This window comes from Lampetra fluviatilis, chromosome 66, assembly GCF_964198595.1.
Source record: "Lampetra fluviatilis chromosome 66, kcLamFluv1.1, whole genome shotgun sequence".
Classification (NCBI taxonomy): Eukaryota; Metazoa; Chordata; class Hyperoartia; order Petromyzontiformes; family Petromyzontidae; genus Lampetra; species Lampetra fluviatilis.
In genome coordinates this window covers 3,992,655-4,017,347 of record NC_136340.1, presented here as the reverse complement: position 1 = coordinate 4,017,347, position 24,693 = coordinate 3,992,655, and the positions used below count along the sequence as shown (strand labels likewise).

The following is a 24,693-nucleotide window of genomic DNA, read 5'->3' as shown; positions in this document are numbered from 1 at the left end:
CTGGGTCTGTCCCGTGACTTCCTATCAGCAGCAGAGTCGTCGACCCTTCACGTGGCCTCAAAGTGCACCCAGCCTGGCACACGCGCCATGGTGATGTCACCGCCACTTAGTGTCGAACGGCGGTGGCTGCTGCTGTTGTTGTTGTTGAAGAGGGGGGAGAGAGGGAGAGGAGAGAGGGGTGGAGAGAGAGAGAGAGAGTGGAGGAGAGAGAGAGGGAGGGGTAAGAGAGAGAGTGGAGTGAGTGAGAAGGGGGGGGGGAATGGGAGAGAGTGGGTGCAGCGTTGAAAGAAGATGTTTCTGACACGCTCAGAATATGACAGAGGTCAATGCAAACATGACTCCTCGTAAAAAAGGTGTCCGTTTTGTTGCCAGATTAAAGGGTAAAAAAACAATTATATGTTTTACTGGCAAATGAGGTTCCAATGGTGTAAGTGCTTTACCCCGAGCTCTCGTACTCTGGTGGTGCATTGGCTTTGAGTTGTGCGCCTTGTGGCGTCATCTGGTCCAACACCATGTGAGACTAGGCTCTAAGGAAAGCTGTCTCGGGTGTGGACCAATCCACTTCAAGGACAGTGCATACATTATCAGAGTTATGTTTTTTTGTTTGCATTATGACTGCAGCTATTGTGGTCAATGCAAACATGACTCCTCGTAAAAAAGGGTGTCAGTTTTGTTGTCACGTGAACCCATCGGACAGCTTCGTGCAATGCAACGCTCCTGCCATTGGCTCGGCTTCCCAAGGCGCCCAAAGCTCTCTTCAGGAAGTCTTCCACAAGTCGGTGACCCTGGCAGAAGCCATCAAGATCTTCTTGGTTCTTTCGGTAAAGTCACGTAGAAGGGAAATAATAAAATAATAAAAATCAAACATAATAAAATACAATTCTCACGACGTTTCGGCCACAACGCAAGCAGCCGTCCTCAGGTGAAGAACAGGTTTGTCGGAAAGACAGCGTCTGAATGGCCATTCAAGAACAGGTCTGTCGGACAGACCTGTTCTTCACCTGAGGACGGCTGCTTGCGTTGTGGCTGAAACGTCGTGAGAATTATTGTATTATGTTTTATTTTTATTATTTTATTATTTCAATTCTACGTGACTTTACCGAAAGAACCAAGAAGACGAATCCCTGCAGTCACGAAAGCTTTAAATCGATATATTTTTGTATTTTTTATTTATTCATTGTTTTATATTTTTATTATTTTATTATTTCCCTTCTACGTGACTTTACCGAAAGAACCAAGAAGATGAATCCCTGCAGTCACGAAAGCTTTAAATAGATATTTAATTTTATTTATTTTATTATTTCCCTTCTACGTGACTTTACCGAAAGAACCAACAAGATGAATCCCTGCAGTCACGAAAGCTTTACATCGAAATTTTATTGTTTAATTTTTATTATTTTATTATTTCCCTTCTACGTGACTTTACCGAAAGAACCAACAAGATGAATCCCTGCAGTCACGAAAGCTTTACATCGAAATTTTATTGTTTAATTTTTATTATTTTATTATTTCCCTTCTACGTGACTTTACCGAAAGAACCAACAAGATGAATCCCTGCAGTCACGAAAGCTTTAAATCGAAATTTTATTGTTTAATTTTTATTATTTTATTATTTCCCTTCTACGTGACTTTACCGAAAGAACCAAGAAGATGAATCCCTGCAGTCACGAAAGCTTTAAATCGAAATTTTATTGTTTAATTTTTATTATTTTATTATTTCCCTTCTACGTGACTTTACCGAAAGAACCAACAAGATGAATCCCTGCAGTCACGAAAGCTTTACATCGAAAGCCATCAAGACTTCCCTAACCATCCTCAAGCAGGTCATGGAGGGGTGGAGAAACTCAATGCAACCAACATCGAGCTGGCCACGATGCAGCCGGGTAAACCCTTCCACGTGTACACAGGAGGTTATAGCAGACATGTGAGCGCTGCAGAGTCTGTGATGAGAAACGAAGTTAAGACATCTTCTTGGTTCTTTCGGTAAAGTCACGTAGAATGGAAATACTAAAATAATAAAAACAAACATTTTTCTTATTTTATTATTTCCATTCTACGTGACTTTACCGAAAGAACCAACAAGACGAATCCCTGCAGTCACGAAAGCTTTACATCGATATATTTTTGTATTTTTTATTTATTCATTGTTTTATATTTTTATTATTTTATTATTTCCCTTCTGCGTGACTTTACTGAAAGAAGCAACAAGATGAATCCCTGCAGTCACGAAAGCTTTCAATCGGAAATTAAGCCACTTTGCGTACAAATCTCCGTTACACTTACACCGCATTTCCATGAGCCACATCGTCCGAGTTTGCCATTCCGGCAGCAAGTTTCTCTTATTGTGGGTCAAAACGACAAGCCGGTTGTGAATTTGGGTCATACCAGAAGTTGTCTAGCCCACCTTGAGCTCCATGGGCTTGATTCCCTAAGCGTAGGATTGATCACCCGACTCTTAGTTTTTTCGGTAAAGTCACGTAGGTAAAAAAATTGAAATTAAAATTAATAAAAATAAAATAATACAATTCACGACGTTTCTATTTCATCAAGGTGAAACGGGACCTCTTCTTGATACAGCAAATCTGGCTGTGACGGTCCCACCTGATGACGGAGACTTGTGTTGCCTCCGAGACGTCGTGAATTTTATTATTTTATTTCTATTAATTTTAATTTCAATTAAAATTAAGGAACCAAAGGTACACTACTGACGATGCGCTCCCCAAATTTCACCAGGCGCACTGTCCATGAACTCTTGGAAGTGCTTGCACAAAGGAGAGTAACATCTCATCCTGTGTTCTTGGAATCTGTCATCGTTGAGGCGGAGAGAAAATACATCGCCGGACATGTTACGATCAAAAATGTGTGTGGGTGGTGGGAACGTTTCATCTCGTCAGCAACACGGTCCTTGAGGCTTTTCCTCGCAAGTATTTACGGGGAAGTTCTGCTCAGATCTATTTCCGGGCAAGAACTGCCCATCTTGCTTGACAAGTCGGGGAATTCGGGATATCATGGAAGCAACACGTCCATAGGCAAATCGGGTTTTACTTCCATTAGAGTTCTGGGAGAAATTAGTGCAATTCAGGCCAACTTGCCTCGACTCATTTTCGTCAAGGTGAAACTAGACGTCTTCAAAAGTGGTAATTTTACCCAACTCTTTCATATTTTGAGGATTTATGATAAGAATTCTAACAAAAACATCCCTAAATTTCGATTTAAAGCTTTCGTGACTGCAGGGATTCATCTTCCTGGTTCTTTCGGTAAAGTCACGTAGAAGGGAAGTAATAAAAAAAACATAATATAATAATATAATCAAATAATGTTAAATAATATAAAATAATACAATAAAATAATATATTAATGCAATAAAATAATAATATAACGAAATAATATACTAATAATATTATAATATAATAAAATGCTTTAATTTTATTATTTTATTATTTCCATTCTACGTGACTTTACCGACAGAACCAAGAAGATGAAAAAACATCCCTGTTGTACTTTTTAACTGAAACAAAAACACATCTGCCGCCACATTGTTGCTCAACTGGAAAATGAACGGTGTTTTGTTAATGAATAAGAAAGAGAGAGAGGGGATAAGAGAGAGAAAGATACGGGGAGACTTTGACTTCTCAGCAAGTTTTGTTGCCCCCAGCAGCAACAGCACTGGAGGCGATTCTGATATGAAACACACAAAGTCACCAGCAACACAACTACAACACACTCCTCCTCCTGCGGAGGGAGCTGGTAGGAACGTTGTTGGGTTGCTCGGTCAATGGCCTGCAGGGTCAACGGCGGCGTGGTGTATTCCGCAAATATGCCCGACTGTGAGGGCGGGCACAAGCCGGCGTGAGTAGGTGAAACGTTGAGTTTTATAAGGGCACCACGGGGTGACCAGCCCCTCCCCACCCAGCCCCACCCCACCCAGCCCCTCCCCACCCAGCCCCTCCCCTCCCCAGCCCCACCCCCCCCAGCCCCTCTCCACCCTCCCCTCCCCACCCAGCCCCTCCCCACCCTCCCCACCCAGCCCCTCCCCACCCAGCCCCTCCCCACCCTCCCCTCCCAGCCCCTCCCCACCCAGCCTCTCCCCACCCAGCCCCACCCTCCCCACCCAGCCCCTCCCCACCCAGCCTCTCCCCACCCAGCCCCACCCTCCCCACCCAGCCCCTCCCCACCCAGCCCCTCCCCACCCAGCCCCTCCCCACCCTCTTCCGGAAGACGCTGCTTCCTCAGCAGGAACGATCTTCCTCTTCCGGAAGACGCTGCTCCCTCAACAGGAACGATCTTCCTCTTCCGGAAGACGCTGCTCCCTCAACAGGAACAATCTTCCTCTTCCGGAAGACGCTGATTCCTCAGCAAGGACCCATCTTCCTCTTCCGGAAGACGCTGCTCCCTCAACAGGAACAATCTTCCTCTTCCGGAAGACGCTGATTCCTCAGCAAGGACCCATCTTCCTCTTCCGGAAGACGCTGCTCCCTCAACAGGAACAATCTTCCTCTTCCGGAAGACGCTGATTCCTCAGCAAGGACCCATCTTCCTCTTCCGGAAGACGCTGCTCCCTCAACAGGAACAATCTTCCTCTTCCGGAAGACGCTGATTCCTCAGCAAGGACCCATCTTCTTCTTCCGGAAGACGCTGCTCCCTCAACAGGAACAATCTTCCTCTTCCGGAAGACGCTGATTCCTCAGCAAGGACCCATCTTCTTCTTCCGGAAGACGCTGCTCCCTCAACAGGAACAATCTTCCTCTTCCGGAAGACGCTGATTCCTCAACAGGAACAATCTTCCACTTCCGGAAGACGCTGATTCCTCAGCAAGGACCCATCTTCCTCTTCCGGAAGACGCTGCTCCCTCAACAGGAACAATCTTCCTCTTCCGGAAGACGCTGATTCCTCAGCAAGGACCCATCTTCTTCTTCCGGAAGACGCTGCTCCCTCAACAGGAACGATCTTCCTCTTCCGGAAGACGCTGATTCCTCAACAGGAACAATCTTCCTCTTCCGGAAGACGCTGATTCCTCAGCAAGGACCCATCTTCCTCTTCCGGAAGACGCTGCTCCCTCAACAGGAACAATCTTCCTCTTCCGGAAGACGCTGATTCCTCAGCAAGGACCCATCTTCTTCTTCCGGAAGACGCTGCTCCCTCAACAGGAACAATCTTCCTCTTCCGGAAGACGCTGCTCCCTCAACAGGAACGATCTTCCTCTTCCGGAAGACGCTGATTCCTCAGCAAGGACCCATCTTCCTCTTCCGGAAGACGCTGCTCCCTCAACAGGAACAATCTTCCTCTTCCGGAAGACGCTGATTCCTCAGCAAGGACCCATCTTCCTCTTCCGGAAGATGCTGCTCCCTCAACAGGAACGATCTTCCTCTTCCGGAAGACGCTGCTCCCTCAACAGGAACGATCTTCCTCTTCCGGAAGACGCTGATTCCTCAGCAAGGACCCATCTTCCTCTTCCGGAAGACGCTGCTCCCTCAACAGGAACAATCTTCCTCTTCCGGAAGACGCTGATTCCTCAGCAAGGACCCATCTTCCTCTTCCGGAAGATGCTGCTCCCTCAACAGGAACGATCTTCCTCTTCCGGAAGACGCTGCTCCCTCAACAGGAACGATCTTCCTCTTCCGGAAGACGCTGATTCCTCAGCAAGGACCCATCTTCCTCTTCCGGAAGACGGCTTCTTCTTGCCCTCGTCACCACCAACCTCCCGAGTGGTCCGCTGCGCCCACGTGACCGCCGGGGCGCCCTGTGATTGGTCCGCCTGGCGTCGACACTGTACCAGGTACAGTAAGCCTATGGCTGGCTCTTAAATGTGTTAATAACAAACGTTAAACGTGTTGACATGAACATTAAACGTGTTAACAACAAACATTAAATGTGTTAACGTTAACCTGTCGGCAGAATCTGCTTCTCGCAGTCACCATCAGTCGTCTCGCTACGCGCAACCCCGGCGGGTAAAGTGTGACGGTGATTGTCGCCGTTGAAATGTTTAAATTTGTTTATTTTTAAAACGTTTCAATTTGTTTATTTTTGTTTAATTTAAAATGTTTTAACTTGCTTAGTTTCAAATGTTTTACTTTGTTTATTTTCGTAAAATGTTTAATGTTTTAACTTGCTTAGTTTCAAATGTTTTACTTTATTTTCGTAAAATTTTTAATGTTTTAACTTGCTTAGTTTCAAAATGTTTTAATTTGTTTAATTTTAAATGTTTTACTTTGTTTAGTTTAAAATGTTTTATCTTTAACGCGTCGCGAACTCTGATGTCGCTGTTCACGATGAAGGTTGTTTATTGGGGGGTCGGTCGTCAGATCGCGTCCAGAAATAAATGTCGCCCGACAGCCAGTCAGTCCCGGAGTTGTCAAATAGTGTACAGTGTAGTGTATAGTGTGTAGTGTAGTGTGTAGTGTGTAGTGTAGTGTATAGTGTAGTGTGTAGTGTAGTGTGTAGTGTAGTGTAGTGTGTAGTGTAGTGTATAGTGTAGTGTAGTGTGTAGTGTAGTGTGTAGTGTAGTGTATAGTGTAGTGTGTAGTGTAGTGTGTAGTGTAGTGTAGTGTGTAGTGTATAGTGTAGTGTGTAGTGTAGTGTGTAGTGTAGTGTGTAGTGTAGTGTGTAGTGTAGTGTATAGTGTAGTGTGTAGTGTAGTGTGTAGTGTATAGTGTAGTGTAGTGTGTAGTGTAGTGTGTAGTGTAGTGTGTAGTGTAGTGTGTAGTGTAGTGTGTAGTGTAGTGTGTAGTGTAGTGTATAGTGTAGTGTATAGTGTAGTGTGTAGTGTAGTGTATAGTGTAGTGTAGTGTATAGTGTAGTGTAGTGTATAGTGTAGTGTGTAGTGTAGTGTATAGTGTAGTGTATAGTGTAGTGTAGTGTGTAGTGTATAGTGTAGTGTAGTGTGTAGTGTATAGTGTAGTGTGTAGTGTATAGTGTAGTGTAGTGTGTAGTGTATAGTGTAGTGTGTAGTGTAGTGTGTAGTGTAGTGTATAGTGTAGTGTAGTGTGTAGTGTATAGTGTAGTGTAGTGTATAGTGTAGTGTATAGTGTAGTGTATAGTGTAGTGTAGTGTGTAGTGTATAGTGTAGTGTAGTGTGTAGTGTATAGTGTAGTGTGTAGTGTAGTGTGTAGTGTAGTGTGTAGTGTGTAGTGTATAGTGTAGTGTAGTGTATAGTGTAGTGTAGTGTATAGTGTAGTGTGTAGTATAGTGTAGTGTATAGTGTAGTGTAGTGTGTAGTGTATAGTGTAGTGTAGTGTGTAGTGTATAGTGTAGTGTAGTGTGTAGTGTATAGTGTAGTGTAGTGTGTAGTGTGTAGTGTATAGTGTAGTGTGTAGTGTAGTGTGTAGTGTAGTGTATAGTGTAGTGTAGTGTGTAGTGTATAGTGTAGTGTAGTGTGTAGTGTATAGTGTATAGTGTAGTGTATAATGTAGTGTAGTGTGTAGTGTATAGTGTAGTGTAGTGTGTAGTGTATAGTGTAGTGTGTAGTGTAGTGTAGTGTGTAGTGTAGTGTATAGTGTAGTGTAGTGTGTAGTGTATAGTGTAGTGTAGTGTGTAGTGTATAGTGTAGTGTGTAGTGTAGTGTATAGTGTAGTGTATAGTGTAGTGTATAGTGTAGTGTAGTGTGTAGTGTATAGTGTAGTGTGTAGTGTAGTGTATAGTGTAGTGTGTAGTGTAGTGTAGTGTGTAGTGTGTAGTGTATAGTGTAGTGTATAGTGTAGTGTATAGTGTAGTGTGTAGTGTAGTGTGTAGTGTGTAGTGTATAGTGTAGTGTATAGTGTAGTGTATAGTGTAGTGTGTAGTGTAGTGTGTAGTGTAGTGTATAGTGTAGTGTGTAGTGTATAGTGTAGTGTGTAGTGTAGTGTGTAGTGTAGTGTATAGTGTAGTGTGTAGTGTAGTGTGTAGTGTAGTGTGTAGTGTAGTGTATAGTGTAGTGTGTAGTGTATAGTGTAGTGTAGTGTGTAGTGTATAGTGTAGTGTGTAGTGTAGTGTATAGTGTAGTGTATAGTGTAGTGTAGTGTATAGTGTAGTGTATTGTGTAGTGTATAGTGTAGTGTAGTGTGTAGTGTATAGTGTAGTGTAGTGTGTAGTGTATAGTGTAGTGTGTAGTGTAGTGTGTAGTGTAGTGTATAGTGTAGTGTAGTGTGTAGTGTATAGTGTAGTGTAGTGTGTAGTGTATAGTGTAGTGTATAGTGTAGTGTATAGTGTAGTGTAGTGTATAGTGTAGTGTAGTGTGTAGTGTATAGTGTAGTGTGTAGTGTAGTGTGTAGTGTAGTGTATAGTGTAGTGTAGTGTGTAGTGTATAGTGTAGTGTAGTGTGTAGTGTATAGTGTAGTGTGTAGTGTAGTGTATAGTGTAGTGTATAGTGTAGTGTATAGTGTAGTGTAGTGTGTAGTGTAGTGTATAGTGTAGTGTGTAGTGTAGTGTATAGTGTAGTGTGTAGTGTAGTGTGTAGTGTAGTGTATAGTGTAGTGTGTAGTGTATAGTGTAGTGTATAGTGTAGTGTATAGTGTAGTGTGTAGTGTAGTGTGTAGTGTAGTGTGTAGTGTATAGTGTAGTGTAGTGTGTAGTGTAGTGTATAGTGTAGTGTGTAGTGTATAGTGTAGTGTGTAGTGTAGTGTGTAGTGTAGTGTATAGTGTAGTGTGTAGTGTAGTGTGTAGTGTAGTGTGTAGTGTAGTGTATAGTGTAGTGTGTAGTGTATAGTGTGTAGTGTATAGTGTAGTGTGTAGTGTAGTATAGTGTAGTGTGTAGTGTAGTGTATAGTAGTGTATAGTGTAGTGTATAGTGTAGTATAGTGTAGTGTAGTATAGTGTAGTGTGTAGTGTATAGTGTAGTGTGTAGTGTATAGTGTAGTGTGTAGTGTAGTATAGTATAGTGTGTAGTGTAGTGTATAGTGTAGTGTAGTGTGTAGTGTATAGTGTAGTGTAGTGTGTAGTGTATAGTGTAGTGTGTAGTGTAGTGTATAGTGTAGTGTATAGTGTAGTGTAGTGTGTAGTGTAGTGTATAGTGTAGTGTGTAGTGTAGTGTAGTGTGTAGTGTAGTGTGTAGTGTAGTGTATAGTGTAGTGTGTAGTGTATAGTGTAGTGTGTAGTGTAGTGTATAGTGTAGTGTATAGTGTAGTGTGTAGTGTAGTGTATAGTGTAGTGTATAGTGTAGTGTGTAGTGTATAGTGTGTAGTGTAGTGTATAGTGTAGTGTGTAGTGTAGTATAGTGTAGTGTGTAGTGTAGTGTATAGTAGTGTATAGTGTAGTGTATAGTGTAGTATAGTGTAGTGTAGTATAGTGTAGTGTGTAGTGTATAGTGTAGTGTGTAGTGTATAGTGTAGTGTGTAGTGTAGTATAGTATAGTGTGTAGTGTAGTGTATAGTGTAGTGTGTAGTGTATAGTGTAGTGTAGTGTGTAGTGTATAGTGTAGTGTGTAGTGTAGTGTATAGTGTAGTGTATAGTGTAGTGTATAGTGTAGTGTATAGTGTAGTGTGTAGTGTATAGTGTAGTGTGTAGTGTATAGTGTAGTGTGTAGTGTAGTGTATAGTGTAGTGTATAGTGTAGTGTGTAGTGTAGTGTGTAGTGTAGTGTATAGTGTAGTGTGTAGTGTAGTGTGTAGTGTAGTGTATAGTGTAGTGTGTAGTGTATAGTGTAGTGTGTAGTGTAGTGTGTAGTGTAGTGTATAGTGTAGTGTGTAGTGTAGTGTGTAGTGTAGTGTGTAGTGTAGTGTATAGTGTAGTGTATAGTGTAGTGTGTAGTGTATAGTGTGTAGTGTAGTGTATAGTGTAGTGTGTAGTGTAGTATAGTGTAGTGTGTAGTGTAGTGTATAGTAGTGTATAGTGTAGTGTATAGTGTAGTATAGTGTAGTGTAGTATAGTGTAGTGTGTAGTGTATAGTGTAGTGTGTAGTGTATAGTGTAGTGTGTAGTGTAGTATAGTGTAGTGTGTAGTGTAGCGTATAGTGTAGTGTATAGTGTAGTGTATAGTGTAGTGTATAGTGTAGTGTGTAGTGTAGTGTATAGTGTAGTGTATAGTGTAGTGTGTAGTGTAGTGTATAGTGTAGTGTGTAGTGTATAGTGTAGTGTGTAGTGTATAGTGTAGTGTGTAGTGTAGTGTGTAGTGTAGTGTGTAGTGTAGTATAGTGTAGTGTAGTATAGTGTAGTGTGTAGTGTAGTGTATAGTGTAGTGTGTAGTGTATAGTGTAGTGTATAGTGTAGTGTGTAGTGTAGTGTGTAGTGTAGTGTATAGTGTAGTGTGTAGTGTATAGTGTAGTGTGTAGTGTATAGTGTAGTGTGTAGTGTAGTGTGTAGTGTAGTGTGTAGTGTAGTGTATAGTGTAGTGTATAGTGTAGTGTGTAGTGTAGTATAGTGTAGTGTGTAGTGTAGTATAGTGTAGTGTGTAGTGTAGTGTGTAGTGTAGTGTATAGTGTAGTGTATAGTGTAGTGTGTAGTGTAGTGTATAGTGTAGTGTGTAGTGTAGTATAGTGTAGTGTGTAGTGTAGTGTATAGTGTAGTGTGTAGTGTAGTGTGTAGTATAGTGTATAGTGTAGTGTAGTGTGTAGTGTATAGTGTGTAGTGTAGTGTATAGTGTAGTGTGTAGTGTAGTATAGTGTAGTGTGTAGTGTAGTGTATAGTGTAGTGTATAGTGTAGTATAGTGTAGTGTAGTATAGTGTAGTGTGTAGTGTAGTGTGTAGTGTATAGTGTAGTGTGTAGTGTAGTGTAGTATAGTATAGTGTGTAGTGTAGTGTATAGTGTAGTGTGTAGTGTAGTGTGTAGTGTAGTGTATAGTGTAGTGTATAGTGTAGTGTATAGTGTAGTGTAGTGTATAGTGTAGTGTGTAGTGTATAGTGTATAGTGTATAGTGTAGTGTAGTGTGTAGTGTAGTGTGTAGTGTAGTGTATAGTGTAGTGTAGTGTGTAGTGTAGTATAGTGTAGTGTGTAGTGTAGTATAGTGTAGTGTGTAGTGTAGTGTGTAGTGTAGTGTATAGTGTAGTGTGTAGTGTAGTGTATAGTGTAGTGTGTAGTATAGTGTAGTGTGTAGTGTATAGTGTAGTGTGTAGTGTAGTGTGTAGTATAGTGTATAGTGTAGTGTGTAGTGTAGTGTGTAGTGTAGTGTGTAGTGTAGTGTGTAGTGTAGTGTGTAATGTATAGTGTAGTGTGTAGTGTATAGTGTAGTGTAGTGTGTAGTGTAGTGTCTAATGTAGTGTGTAGTGTAGTATAGTGTAGTGTGTAGTGTAGTGTGTAGTGTAGTGTGTAGTGTAGTGTGTAGTGTAGTGTGTAGTGTAGTGTGTAGTGTATAGTGTAGTGTGTAGTGTATAGTGTAGTGTATAGTGTAGTGTGTAGTGTAGTGTATAGTGTAGTGTGTAGTGTATAGTGTAGTGTGTAGTGTATAGTGTAGTGTGTAGTGTATAGTGTAGTGTATAGTGTAGTGTATAGTGTATAGTGTGTAGTGTAGTGTGTAGTAGTGTAGTATAGTGTAGTGTATAGTGTAGTGTATAGTGTAGTGTATAATGTAGTGTATAGTGTAGTGTATAGTGTATTGTATAGTGTAGTGTGTAGTGTAGTGTATAGTGTAGTGTATCGTAGTGTATAGTAGTGTATAGTGTAGTGTGTAGTAGTGTAGTGTGTAGTAGTGTATAGTGTAGTGTATAGTGTAGTGTATAGTGTAGTGTATAGTGTAGTGTATAGTAGTGTATAGTGTAGTGTATAGTGTAGTGTATAGTAGTGTATAGTGTAGTAGTGTATAGTAGTGTATAATGTAGTTTATAGTGTAGTGTATATAGTATTGTATAGTATAGTGTAGTGTATAATGTAGTCCAGTGTATAGTGTAGTGTGAGGGGGTGAGGGTGAGTGTGAGGTGGTGAGGGTGAGGGGGTGAGGTTGAGGGTGTGAGGGTAAAGGGGTGAGTGCTGTGAGGGTGACGGAGTGAGGGGGTGAGTGTGAGTGGGTGATGGTGAGTGTGAGGGGGTGAGTGTGAGTGGGTGAACACTGTGAGTGACTCTGCCCCCTGCTCTGTGTCTCCCTGCAGGCGTGGTGGAGAGGCATGGCGGCCACCACCCTCACTCGCGATGGCACAGGTGACCTTGTGGTGTCAGGCCAACCTTGCCTTCGTCTGTGTGTGTCTGTGTGTGTGTCTGTGTGTGTCTGTGTGTGTCTGTGTGTGTCTGTGTGTGTGTCTGTGTGTGTCTCTGTGTGTGTCTGTGTGTGTCTGTGTGTGTCTCTGTGTGTGTCTGTGTGTGTGTGTCTGTGTGTGTCTGTGTGTGTGTCTCTGTGTGTGTCTGTGTGTGTGTGTCTGTGTGTGTCTGTGTGTGTGTGTCTGTGTGTGTCTGTGTGTGTGTGTCTGTGTGTGTCTGTGTGTGTCTCTGTGTGTGTCTGTGTGTGTGTGTGTGTGTCTGTGTGTGTCTGTGTATGTGTGTCTCTGTGTGTGTCTGTGTGTGTCTCTGTGTGTGTCTGTGTGTGTCTATGTGTGTGTCTGTGTGTGTGTCTCTGTGTGTGTCTGTGTGTGTGTGTCTGTGTGTGTGGGGCCTTACCATCAGCCCCACCAAAGCTAAGCACCTGCCTGGGTATTTTGTACCATCGGACACTCCACCCCCACAACTCCCAATCGGTGATGGGGCAGTAGTGGAGAGAGTGGAGAGTTTCCCATACCTGGGCAGTGTGCTTATGACCGGCTCCAGTTTAACAGCAGAGGTCTCACTCCGAATCAGTCGAGCGGCAATATCTTTTCATCGGTTGCGTAACGCTGTGTGGAAGCTACCTGGTCTGTCGCTCCGCACGAAGCTTCAGGTCTTCTCGGCCACAGTCATTCCCTCCCTTCTCTACGCTTGCGAAACGTGGACCCCCCTAATGGAACAACTTCTACGGTTAGAAACATTTAGGCTGGCCTGCCTACGATCCATCCTGGGTTTAACCTGCAGGCTGGATTGTGTGAGGAGCTCACAAATCCTTGAAAGATCTGGGCAAAGTCCCATCGGTGAGCTCCTCCGGCAGGCAAGGCTGCGTTGGCTGGGTCATGTAGCCCGCATGCCCAGCCACCGCATGCCTAAACAGCTTTTGTTCGGCCGGATCGAGGGGGCTAAACGGGCGCTGCACGGGCTAGAGAAGAGATGGAGTGATGTGGTACAGGAGGACGTGGAGCTGAGTGGACTTGCCGATGACCGGTACCAGCGGTGTCAAGATCGGCCTCAGTGGAGGAGGCTCGTGAAGGACGCTACTGGGCAGTTGGAGGCAGTCGCCCTCCAACAACAACTGAGGGCGGAGGAGCGACGCTCACAACAACGAGCGGAGCGCCGGGTGGCTAAAGCACAGCAGGTTGGCACAGTAGGGGGCACAGGTGGTGCATCAGCCAGTCAACTTGGTCATCTCGGTCAGTCGACCCGTGGCACCTGCTGGGTCTGCCCCGTGACCTGCCAGCGGGCGTTCGACACTTCACGTGGCCTCAAGGTGCACTTGGCCTGGCACAAGCGTCGTGGTGACGTCACCGCTACTTAGTTGCGATTGGCGGTTGTTGTTGGTGTAGGGTGGTGGTGGTGGTGGTAGTGGCGGTGTGATGGGGGTGGTGGTGGTGGTAGTGGCGGTGTGATGGAGGTGGTGTAGGGTGGTGGTAGTGGCGGTGTGATGGGGGTGGTGGTGGTGGTGGTGGTGGTAGTGGCGGTGTGATGGAGGTGGTGTAGGGTGGTGGTGGTGGTGGTAGTGGCGGTGTGATGGGGGTGGTGGTGGTGGTGGTAGTGGCGGTGTGATGGGGGTGGTGGTGGTGGTGGTAGTGGCGGTGTGATGGAGGTGGTGTAGGGTGGTGGTGGTGGTGGTAGTGGCGGTGTGATGGGGGTGGTGGTGGTGGTGGTAGTGGCGGTGTGATGGGGGTGGTGGTGGTGGTGGTAGTGGCGGTGTGATGGGGGTGGTGGTGGTGGTGGTAGTGGCGGTGTGATGGGGGTGGTGGTGGTGGTGGTAGTGGCGGTGTGATGGGGGTGGTGGTGGTGGTGGTAGTGGCGGTGTGATGGGGGTGGTGGTGGTGGTGGTAGTGGCGGTGCGGGTGTTGGTGGTGGTGACGGAGTGTCTCTGTCTCTGTGGCGCTGCAAGATGTGGTGGTGGTGGTGGTGGTGGTAGTGGTGGCGGTGCGGGTGGTAGTGGTGGTGACAGAGTGTCTCTGTGACGCTGCAAGATGTGGTGGTGGTGGTGGTGGTGGTAGTGGCGGTGCGGGTGTTGGTGGTGGTGACGGAGTCTCTCTGTCTCTGTGGCGCTGCAGGATGGCCGCAGGCCGTCTCGCGCGGCCCGGCCGACGGCATGGAGGTGACGGCCGACGGCGCTGGAGATCCGGCCAAGCGGCCCGCCGGCTCCACCGGCTCCTCACCGTCACCGCTGCCGCTGCCCGTGCGCTCCGTGCAACCGGCAGCGCGCTCCTGGCAGCATCGTCCTGCCGTCAAGCCGGCCCCTCAACACCACCACCTGCCTCACCATCCTCGCACGCTCGCTCCTGCTGCTGCTGCTGCTGCTGCTGTTCCTAATCCTCATCGTCAGCAGCAGCAGCAGCCGGTGCCCGTCTTGGTGAGCACTGTGGTGGTTGTGGCGGTGACGTCGTGGTTGTGGCGGTTGTGGTGGTTTGGTGGTTGTGACTTGGTGGTTGTGACGTGGTGGTTGTGGCAGTGACGTCGTGGTTGTGGTGGTTGTGGTGGTTGTGACGTGTTGGTTGTGACGTGTTTGTTGTGACGTGGTGGTTGTGGCGGTGACGTGGTGGTTGTGGCGGTGACGTCGTGGTTGTGTCGGTTGTGGTGGTTTGGTGGTTGTGACTTGGTGGTTGTGACGTGGTGGTTGTGGCAGTGACGTCGTGGTTGTGGTGGTTGTGGTGGTTGTGACGTGTTGGTTGTGACGTGTTTGTTGTGACGTGGTGGTTGTGGCGGTGACGTGGTGGTTGTGGGTGGTTGTGGTGGTTGTGGTGGTTTGGTGGTTGTGACTTGGTGGTTGTGACGTGGTGGTTGTGGCAGTGACGTCGTGGTTGTGGTGGTTGTGGTGGTTGTGACGTGTTGGTTGTGACGTGTTGGTTGTGACGTGGTGGTTGTGGCGTGGTGGTGGTTGTGGTGGTTGTGGTGGTTGTGACGTGGTTGTGGTGGTTGTGACGTGGTGGTTGTGACGTGGTGGTTGTGGTGGTTGTGACGTGGTTGTGGTGGTTGTGTTGGTTGTGACGTGGTGGTTGTGACGTGGTGGTTGTGGTGGTTGTGACGTGGTTGTGGTGGTTGTGTTGGTTGTGACGTGGTGGTTGTGACGTGACGGTTGTGGTGGTGTGGCTTGGCGTGGCAGGCAGGCGGGCAGGTGGAACTCACCGTGGTGCAGATCCAGGTGCCCAAGGAGGCCATCCTTCACCACTCGGCGCGCTCGCTCCCCGCACTCGAGCTGGGAGTCAAGCCGGACTCCCTGGAGGCCGCGAGCTCCACCACCACCGCCACCACCGCCACCACCGCCACCACCGCCACCACCGCCACCACCGCCACCACCGCCACCACCACCGCCCTCCGGCAGGAAGTGAAGGAGCTCAAGGTGGAGGTGAAGCGTCTGGAGGAGTCGGAGAGACGCCTCATGGAGGACAAGGAGTCCGTCGTGAGCCAGCTACGCAGCCAGACCGAGGTGGGGGTCACGTGGGGTGGGTCACGTGGGGGGTGGGGTGGGGTGGGTCACGTGGGGGGTGGGGTGGGTCACGTGGGGTGGGTCACGTGGGGTGGGTCACGTGGGGGGTGGGGTGGGGTGGGTCACGTGGGGGGTGGGGTGGGTCACGTGGGGTGGGTCACGTGGGGTGGGTCACGTGGGGGGTGGGGTGGGGTGGGTCACGTGGGGGGTGGGGTGGGTCACGTGGGGTGGGTCACGTGGGGTGGGTCACGTGGGAGGTGGGTCACGTGGGGTGGGTCACGTGGGGTGGGTCACGTGGGGTGGGGTGAGTCACATGGGGTGGGTCACGTGGGGGGTGGGGTGGGGTGGGGTGGGTCACGTGGGGGGTGGGGTGGGTCACGTGGGAGGTGGGTCACGTGGGGTGGGTCACGTGGGGTGGGTCACGTGGGGTGGGGTGAGTCACATGGGGTGGGTCACGTGGGGGGTGGGGTGGGTCACGTGGGGTGGGGTGGGTCACGTGGGGTGGGTCACGTGGGGTGGGTCACGTGGGGTGGGTCACGTGGGAGGTGGGTCACGTGGGGTGGGTCACGTGGGGTGGGTCACGTGGGGTGGGTCACGTGGGGTGGGGTGAGTCACATGGGGTGGGTCACGTGGGGGTTGGGGTGGGGTGGGTCACGTGGGAGGTGGGTCACGTGGGGTGGGGTGGGTCACGTGGGAGGTGGGTCACGTGGGGTGGGGTGGGTCACATGGGGTGGGTCACGTGGGCCCTGTGGTGTGGCTGACCCTCAGCGGTGCGGTTGACCCCGTACCTGGTGGCCGGTCACTCGCACACACATACACATGCACACACACACGCTCACACACACACACATACACACGCACGCACACACACACACACACACACTCGCACATACGCACACACACACACACTCGCACACACGCACACACACACATACACACGCACACACACACACACGCACACTCGCACACACACACACTCGCACACACACACGCTCACACACACATACACACACTCGCACACTCGCACACACGCACACACACACATACACACGCACACACACACGCTCACACACACACACATACGCACGCACACACACACGCTCACACACACACACATACACACGCACGCACACACGCACACTCGCACACACACATACACACTCGCACACACGCACACACACGCTCACACACACATACACACACTCGCACACTCGCACACACGCACACACACATACACACACACACACTCGCACACTCGCACACACGCACACACACACACTCACACACACACACATACAACAACAACAACAACCGCCATTCGCCACTAAGTGGCGGTGACGTCACCACGACGCTTGTGCCAGGCCATGTGCACCCTGAGGCCACGTGAAGTGTCGAACGCCCGCTGGCAGGAGGTCACGGGGCAGACCCAGCAGGTGCCACGGGTCGACTGACCGAGATGACCGAGATGACTGGCTGATGCACCACCTGTGCCCCCTACTGTGCCAACTTGCTGTGCTTTAGCCACCCGGCGCTCCGCTCGTTGTTGTGAGCGTCGCTCCTCCGCCCTCCGTTGTTGTTGGAGGGCGACTGCCTCCAACTGCCCAGTAGCGTCCTTCACGAGCCTCCTCCACTGAGGCCGATCTTGACACCGCTGGTACCAGTCATCGGCAAGTCCACTCAGCTCCACGTCCTCCTGTACCACATCACTCCATCTCTTCTCTAGCCCGTGCCGCGCCCGTTTAGCCCCCTCGATCCGGCCGAACAAAAGCTGTTTAGGCATGCGGTGGCTGGGCATGCGGGCTACATGACCCAGCCAACGCAGCCTTGCCTGCCGGAGGAGCTCACTGATGGGACTTTGCCCAGATCTTTCAAGGACTTGTGAGCTCCTCACACAATCCAGCCTGGTTAAACCCAGGATGGATCGTAGGCAGGCCAGCCTAAATGTTTCCAACCGGCGAAGATGCTCCACTAGGGGGGTCCACGTTTCGCAAGCGTAGAGAAGGGAGGGAATGACCGTGGCCGAGAAGACCTGAAGCTTCGTGCGGAGCGACAGACCAGGTAGCTTCCACACAGCGTTACGCAACCGATGAAAAGATATTGCCGCTCGACTGATTCGGAGTGAGACCTCTGCTGATAAACTGGAGCCGGTCATAAGCACACTGCCCAGGTATGAGAAACTCTCCACTCTCTCCACAACTGCCCCATCACCAATTGGGAGTTGTGGGGGTGGAGTGCCCGATGGTACAAAATACCCAGGCATTTGCTTAGTTTTGGTGGGGCTGATGGTAAGGCCCCCACCTCTTAGTGGCACGCTCCAGTCTCAGCAGCAGCGTCTCCAACTCCTCTTCTGAATGAGCAGCTATTACCAAATCATCGGCATACATAACGTGGTTGACCAATAGGGAGCCATCCCTTGATCGCACCCGGGCGTCGATCAGCCTCCCATTATATCTGTACCAAATGGTAATTCCCCCGGTACAGCTATTGAAGGCTTCACGAACTACTTAGTGGCACGCTCCAGTCTCAGCAGCAGCGTCTCCAACTCCTCTTCTGAATGAGCAGCTATTACCAAATCATCGGCATACATAACGTGGTTGACCAATAGGGAGCCATCCCTTGATCGCACCCGGGCGTCGATCAGCCTCCCATTATATCTGTACCAAATGGTAATTCCCCCGGTACAGCTATTGAAGGCTTCACGAACTACGCAGTCGAAATAGATGTTAAATAATGTGGGAGCCAGAGGACATCCCTGTCGCACCCCAAGGTGTACAGGGAAAGGCTCCGACTCCCGGCCACGTAGTTTTACCCGGGCCCGCTCACCATCATGAAGGTCCTTAATGATCGTGAGCAGAGGGTCAGGGACTCCGAAAGCACGAAGAACAACCCAGAGGCCAGTCCTACTGATGGTATCATAGGCCTTGACCAGGTCAATAAAGCAGAGATGTAGGTCTTTTTGGAATTCCCTACACCTCTGCTGTAGCAGACGGACAGAAAATATGGCATCTGTGCAGGACCGCCCTTTCCTGAAACCGCATTGGGGCTCCGCAAGCCTCTCCTCAGCGTGCCTAGCAAGGCGATGTTGAATAATCCTTGCCAGGACCTTACCCGGCACACTGAGGAGTGAGATGCCCCTGTAGTTGTTACAGTCGGTACGGTCCCCCTTCTTAAAGAGGGGGACCACCAGGGCATCCTTCCAGTCCTGCGGAACCCGTCCAGTGGTCCAGACTGTTGTTATGATGTCATATAGGGCAGTCTGTGCACAAACGCCACCCTCCCTCAGCATTTCGCTTGGGAGATCATCTCTGCCCGGTGCCTTCCCTGGTCTCAGACTCCGGATCGCCCTCAGTACTTCCTCAACAGCTGGTACCTCAGCCAGCCACTCACAGGGGGTGACCTCTTCCAATATTTGAGGCACCGCAGCCTCAGCAGGGTTATCCCCACTTTGTGCCATGATGTTTTCCTGGCTGAGAGATTTTCCCTCCCCCAGGACCTCACAGAAATGCTCAGCAAATCTGCAAACCTGTTCCTGGGGGTCGGAGATTGGATCACCGTTTTTTCCTCTAATGATGGTAATAGGTGTGGCGCTGCAGGTTACTTTTTTGATGGAGTTAAATAGTGATTTGTGATCGCGGGCCACTGAGGCAGACTCCATCTCCTCAGCAACCCGCGACCACCACCCATCCTTACAGCGCCTTACGGCTCTCCGAACCTCCGAGCGAAGGCTGCGGTAAACCTCCTCATTCTCTGACGTGGGATGCTGTAGGCGATGAGAGTGGGCCTGTCGCTTTTTCTCAATTAACCTGAACACCTCCTCCGTCAGCCAGGGTTTCTGGGGAGGTCTGGACCGCGTACCCAAAGCAGCCATTGCAGCTGCATGAGTCACAGTCTTAAACCTCGCCCATTTACCCTCGACATCAGGTGGAGTGGGGGACGATGCCAACCCCAGCTGCAAGCAATGATGAAATTCTCGCTTGCAACTTTCATCAGCTAGCTGAGACCAGGCCACTTTTGGTTGGAATGGGGTCCTGGGTGTACACCCACCACCGGAGTGGAAGAATGGCAGGCGCATCTTACAGATGACTAGTCGATGGTCAGAGGTCAGATCAGCTCCACGGTAGGTCCTGGTGTCAAGGACATGGGCTCGCATCCGCTGGTCCGTCACTATGTAGTCCAGCAGATGTTCTTGCTTGGACCCGGCATGTATCCATGATGTTGTGTGGATGCGCCGATGCCGGAAGAGCGTGTTGGTAATTACAAGCCCATGGGCTGCACAAAAATCTAGCAGCCTCCTACCGTTATTATTGAGCTGATCTGGCCCATGCCCTCCAATCACTCCAGACCAGGTGCCAGCATCATGACCAACTCGGGCATTGAAGTCACCCAACAAGATGACTCTGTCCCGAGTGGCCACTTTAGCCAGCACCTGTGACAGGAGGTCATAGAAAGCGTCTGACTCATCGGCTTTGCCTGCATCCCTCCACGGATGTTCGTCTTCGGTGGGGGCGTAAGTAACCACGACCACCACTCCTCGCCTCTGGTTGATGGGAAGGCGAGCCCAAAGTATCCTGGGGCTTACAGCTTCCCACACCTCACCGCCACGCTCCCACGCGCCCTTCATTCTTTTGTTCAGAAGAAGAGCCACACCCTGTTGTTTGGCAGTCTCCTGCCCCGAGTAGAGGACTGTCCACCCCTCATGGTGGCAGGAGCCAGAACCGGTCCACCGGACCTCCTGAATGCCACAGAGATCCAGGCGGTACCGGTCCAGCTCCCGACAGAGGAGTGGCAGCCTCTCCTCCGCAGTGAGCGTTCGAACATTCCACGTGGCCATCCGCAATGGTTTTTCGTTGTTTCTGGAGGAGCCCCGAGGGTGAAAATTCAATCTCCTGGCTCCGCCAAATGGGGTTTGGCCAGGAGACGTCATAAAAGCCTGACCCCCCGGGGCCTCCGGCACAAGCTTATTAATTACAGGTTCATGTTTAATTCGTAGTTTAGTGGTGGTTAATTGAAGGTGGAGGGGTTACCAGCCCCTCGCACCCGTCCAGAGCCCCCGTTTAGCCACTGTGGTGGTCACAGACGCCATGAGGGGAGAGGCCAATGGGCATTGGCCCTCCCCCCACAGCACTGCCCACGACAGTGTTGCCCGTCCGGCACCGCGAGGAGGTAGGAGGTTGTTTTGCCGGACATACACACGCACGCACACACGCACACTCGCACACACACACACACTCGCACACTCGCACACACACACACGCACACACGCACACTCGCACACACGCACACACTCACACACACACACATACACACGCACGCACACACGCACATACACGCACACTCGCACATACACGCACACGCGCACACACACGCACACACGCGCACACACGCGCACACACACACACACGCACCCCGTGACCACCCTGTGACCACCCCGTGACCACCCCGTGACCACCCCGCCCTCCCTCCCGCCCTCCGCAGGTGAACCGAGAGCTGAAGAAGCTGCTGGTGGCGTCCGTGGGGGACGACCTGCAGTTCCACTTTGAGCGAGCGGTGCGCGAGCGTGGCCGCCTGCAGGCGGAGGCGCAGGAGCTGTCCCGCAGCCTGGCGGGCAGCGCGGAGCAGCTGGAGCGCAGTGCCATCCAGTGCGACGTGTGGAGGAGCAAGTTCCTGGCCAGCCGGTGAGCGCGTGTGCGTGTGTGCGTGTGAGTGCGTGTGAGTGCGTGTGAGTGCGTGAGTGCGTGAGTGTGTGTGTGAGTGTGTGTGAGTGTGTGTGAGTGTGTGTGAGTGCGTGTGAGTGCGTGTGCGTGTGCCTGACTATCTAGACCCTAGGCCCAGGAAAGCCTGGCTCTCTCGGCTTTAACCTCAGGAACAGGAGAGTCTGGCTCTGTAGGCCTGAGCCTCAGGAACAGGAAAGCCTGGCTCTGTAGGCCTGAGCCTCAGGAACAGGAAAGCCTGGCTTTGTAGGCCTGAGCCTCAGGAACAGGAAAGCCTGGCTCTGTAGGCCTGAGCCTCAGGAACAGGAGAGCCTGGCTCTGTAGGCCTGAGCCTCAGGAACAGGAAAGCCTGGCTCTGTAGGTCTGAGCCTCAGGAACAGGAAAGCCTGGCTCTGTAGGCCTGAGCCTCAGGAACAGGAAAGCCTGGCTCTGTAGGTCTGAGCCTCAGGAACAGGAAAGCCTGGCTCTGTAGGCCTGAGCCTCAGGAACAGGAAAGCCTGGCTCTGTAGGCTTGAGCCTCAGGAACAGGAAAGCCTGGCTCTGTAGGCCTGAGCCTCAGGAACAGGAGAGCCTGGCTCTGTAGGCCTGAGCCTCAGGAACAGGAAAGCCTGGCTCTGTAGGCCTGAGCCTCAGGAACAGGAAAGCCTGGCTCTGTAGGCCTGAGCCTCAGGAACAGGAAAGCCTGGCTCTGTAGGCCTGAGCCTCAGGAACAGGAAAGCCTGGCTCTGTAGGCCTGAGCCTCAGGAACAGGAAAGCCTGGCTCTGTAGGCCTGAGCCTCAGGAACAGGAAAGCCTGGCTCTGTAGGCCTGAGCCTCAGGAACAGGAGAGCCTGGCTCTGTAGGCCTGAGCCTCAGGAACAGGAAAGCCTGGCTCTGTAGGCCTGAGCCTCAGGAACAGGAGAGCCTGGCTCTGTAGGCCTGAGCCTCAGGAACAGGAAAGCCTGGCTCTGTAGGCCTGAGCCTCAGGAACAGGAGAGCCTGGCTCTGTAGGCCTGAGCCTCAGGAACAAGAAAGCCTGGCTCTGTAGGCCTGAGCCTCAGGAACAGGAAAGCCTGGCTCTGTAGGCCTGAGCCTCAGGAACAGGAAAGCCTGGCTCTGTAGGCCTGAGCCTCAGGAACAGGAAAGCCTGGCTCTGTAGGCCTGAGCCTCAGGAACAGGAGAGCCTGGCTCTGTAGGCCTGAGCCTCAGGAACAAGAAAGTCTGGCTCTGTAGGCCTGAGCCTCAGGAACAGGAAAGCCTGGCTCTGTAGGCCTGAGCCTCAGGAACAGGAAAGCCTGGCTCTGTAGGCCTGAGCCTCAGGAAACAGGAAAGCATGGCTCTGTAGGTCTGAGCCTCAGGAACAGGAAAGCCTGGCTCTGTAGGCCTGAGCCTCAGGAACAGGAAAGCCTGGCTCTGTAGGCCTGAGCCTCAGGAACAGGAAAGCCTGGCTCTGTAGGCCTGAGCCTCAGGAACAGGAGAGCCTGGCTCTGTAGGCCTGAGCCTCAGGAACAGGAAAGCCTGGCTCTGTAGGCCTGAGCCTCAGGAACAGGAAAGCCTGGCTCTGTAGGCCTGAGCCTCAGGAACAGGAAAGCCTGGCTCTGTAGGCCTGAGCCTCAGGAACAGGAAAGCCTGGCTCTGTAGGCCTGAGCCTCAGGAACAGGAAAGCCTGGCTCTGTAGGCCTGAGCCTCAGGAACAGGAAAGCCTGGCTCTGTAGGCCTGAGCCTCAGGAACAAGAAAGCCTGGCTCTGTAGGCCTGAGCCTCAGGAACAAGAAAGCCTGGCTCTGTAGGCCTGAGCCTCAGGAACAGGAGAGCCTGGCTCTGTAGGCCTGAGCCTCAGGAACAGGAAAGCCTGGCTTTCCTAGGCCTGAGCCTCAGGAACAGGAGAGCCTGGCTCTGTAGGCCTGAGCCTCAGGTACAGGAGAGCCTGGCTCTGTAGGCCTGAGCCTCAGGAACAGGAAAGCCTGGCTCTGTAGGCCTGAGCCTCAGGAACAGGAAAGCCTGGCTCTGTAGGCCTGAGCCTCAGGAACAGGAAAGCCTGGCTCTGTAGGCCTGAGCCTCAGGAACAGGAAAGCCTGGCTCTGTAGGCCTGAGCCTCAGGAACAGGAAAGCCTGGCTCTGTAGGCCTGAGCCTCAGGAACAGGAAAGCCTGGCTCTGTAGGCCTGAGCCTCAGGAACAGGAGAGCCTGGCTCTGTAGGCCTGAGCCTCAGGAACAGGAAAGCCTGGCTCTCCTAGGCCTGAGCCTCAGGAATAGGAGAGCCTGGCTCTGTAGGCCTGAGCCTCAGGTACAGGAGAGCCTGGCTTTGTAGGCCTGAGCCTCAGGCACAGGAGAGCCTGGCTCTGTAGGCCTGAGCCTCAAGAACAGGAAAGCCTGGCTCTGTAGGCCTGAGCCTCAGGAACAGGAAAGCCTGGCTCTGTAGGCCTGAGCCTCAGGAACAGGAAAGCCTGGCTCTGTAGGCCTGAGCCTCAGGTACAGGAGAGCCTGGCTCTGTAGGCCTGAGCCTCAGGAACAGGAAAGCCTGGCTCTGTAGGCCTCATGCCCAGGAAATCGTGGTCCTCTAGCCCCAGAAAAGCCTGCTTCTCTAGCTGCAGGAAAGTCTAGTTCCCTAAGCACAGGAAAGCCTGGCTCTCTAGGCCTTCAGCCCAGCTGAGCCTGGCTATCTAGGCCCTAGGCCCACCTGGTTCTCTAAACCCAGGAAAGTCTAGTTCTTTAGGCCTTCAGCCCAGTAGAGCCTGGCTCTCTAGGCCCAGGAAAGCCTGGTTATCTAGGCCTTAGGCCCAGCAAAACCTGGCTCGCTAAGCCTTAGCCTCAGGAACAGGAAAGCCTGGCTCTGTAGGCCTGAGCCTCAGGAACAATAAAGCCTGGCTCTGTAGGCCTTAGCCTCAGGTACAGGAGAGCCTGGCTCTGTAGGCCTGAGCCTCAGGAACAGGAGAGCCTGGCTCTGTATGCCTGAGCCTCAGGAACAGGAAAGCCTGGCTCTGTAGGCCTGAGCCTCAGGAACAGGAGAGCCTGGCTCTGTAGGCCTTAGCCTCAGGTACAGGAGAGCCTGGCTCTGTAGGCCTGAGCCTCAGGAACAGGAAAGCCTGGCTCTGTAGGCCTGATCCTCAGGAACAGGAGATCCTGGCTCTGTAGGCCTTAGCCTCAGGTACAGGAGAGCCTGGCTCTGTAGGCCTGAGCCTCAGGAACAGGAAAGCCTGGCTCTGTAGGCCTGAGCCTCAGGAACAGGAAAGCCTGGCTCTGTAGGCCTGAGCCTCAGGAACAGGAGAGCCTGGCTCTGTAGGCCTTAGCCTCAGGAACAAGAAAGCCTGGCTCTGTAGGCCTGAGCCTCAGGAACAGGAAAGCCTGGCTCTGTAGGCCTGAGCCTCAGGAACAAGAAAGCCTGGCTCTGTAGGCCTTAGCCTCAGGTACAGGAGAGCCTGGAGCTCT

General features: G+C 50.8%; 1 protein-coding gene across 2 annotated transcripts in view; it reads left to right on the top strand.

Annotated features, from left to right (window-relative positions):
* Positions 1-5,691: 5,691 nt before the first annotated feature.
* Positions 5,692-24,693, top strand: part of BLZF1 (basic leucine zipper nuclear factor 1) — a 28,866-nt gene continuing 9,864 nt past the window's right edge. The window contains exons 1-6 of one of the 2 annotated variants that reach the window (XM_078882656.1): positions 5,754-5,776; positions 5,896-5,948; positions 11,990-12,038; positions 14,204-14,502; positions 15,253-15,576; positions 21,052-21,251. In XM_078882656.1, the coding sequence (XP_078738782.1) occupies positions 12,005-12,038; positions 14,204-14,502; positions 15,253-15,576; positions 21,052-21,251 (857 nt within the window). In that variant the 5' untranslated portion in view covers positions 5,754-5,776; positions 5,896-5,948; positions 11,990-12,004. Of the gene's footprint in view, positions 5,777-5,895; positions 5,949-11,989; positions 12,039-14,203; positions 14,503-15,252; positions 15,577-21,051; positions 21,252-24,693 lie in introns of both variants that reach the window. The other variant, XM_078882655.1, reaches the window with a different exon arrangement.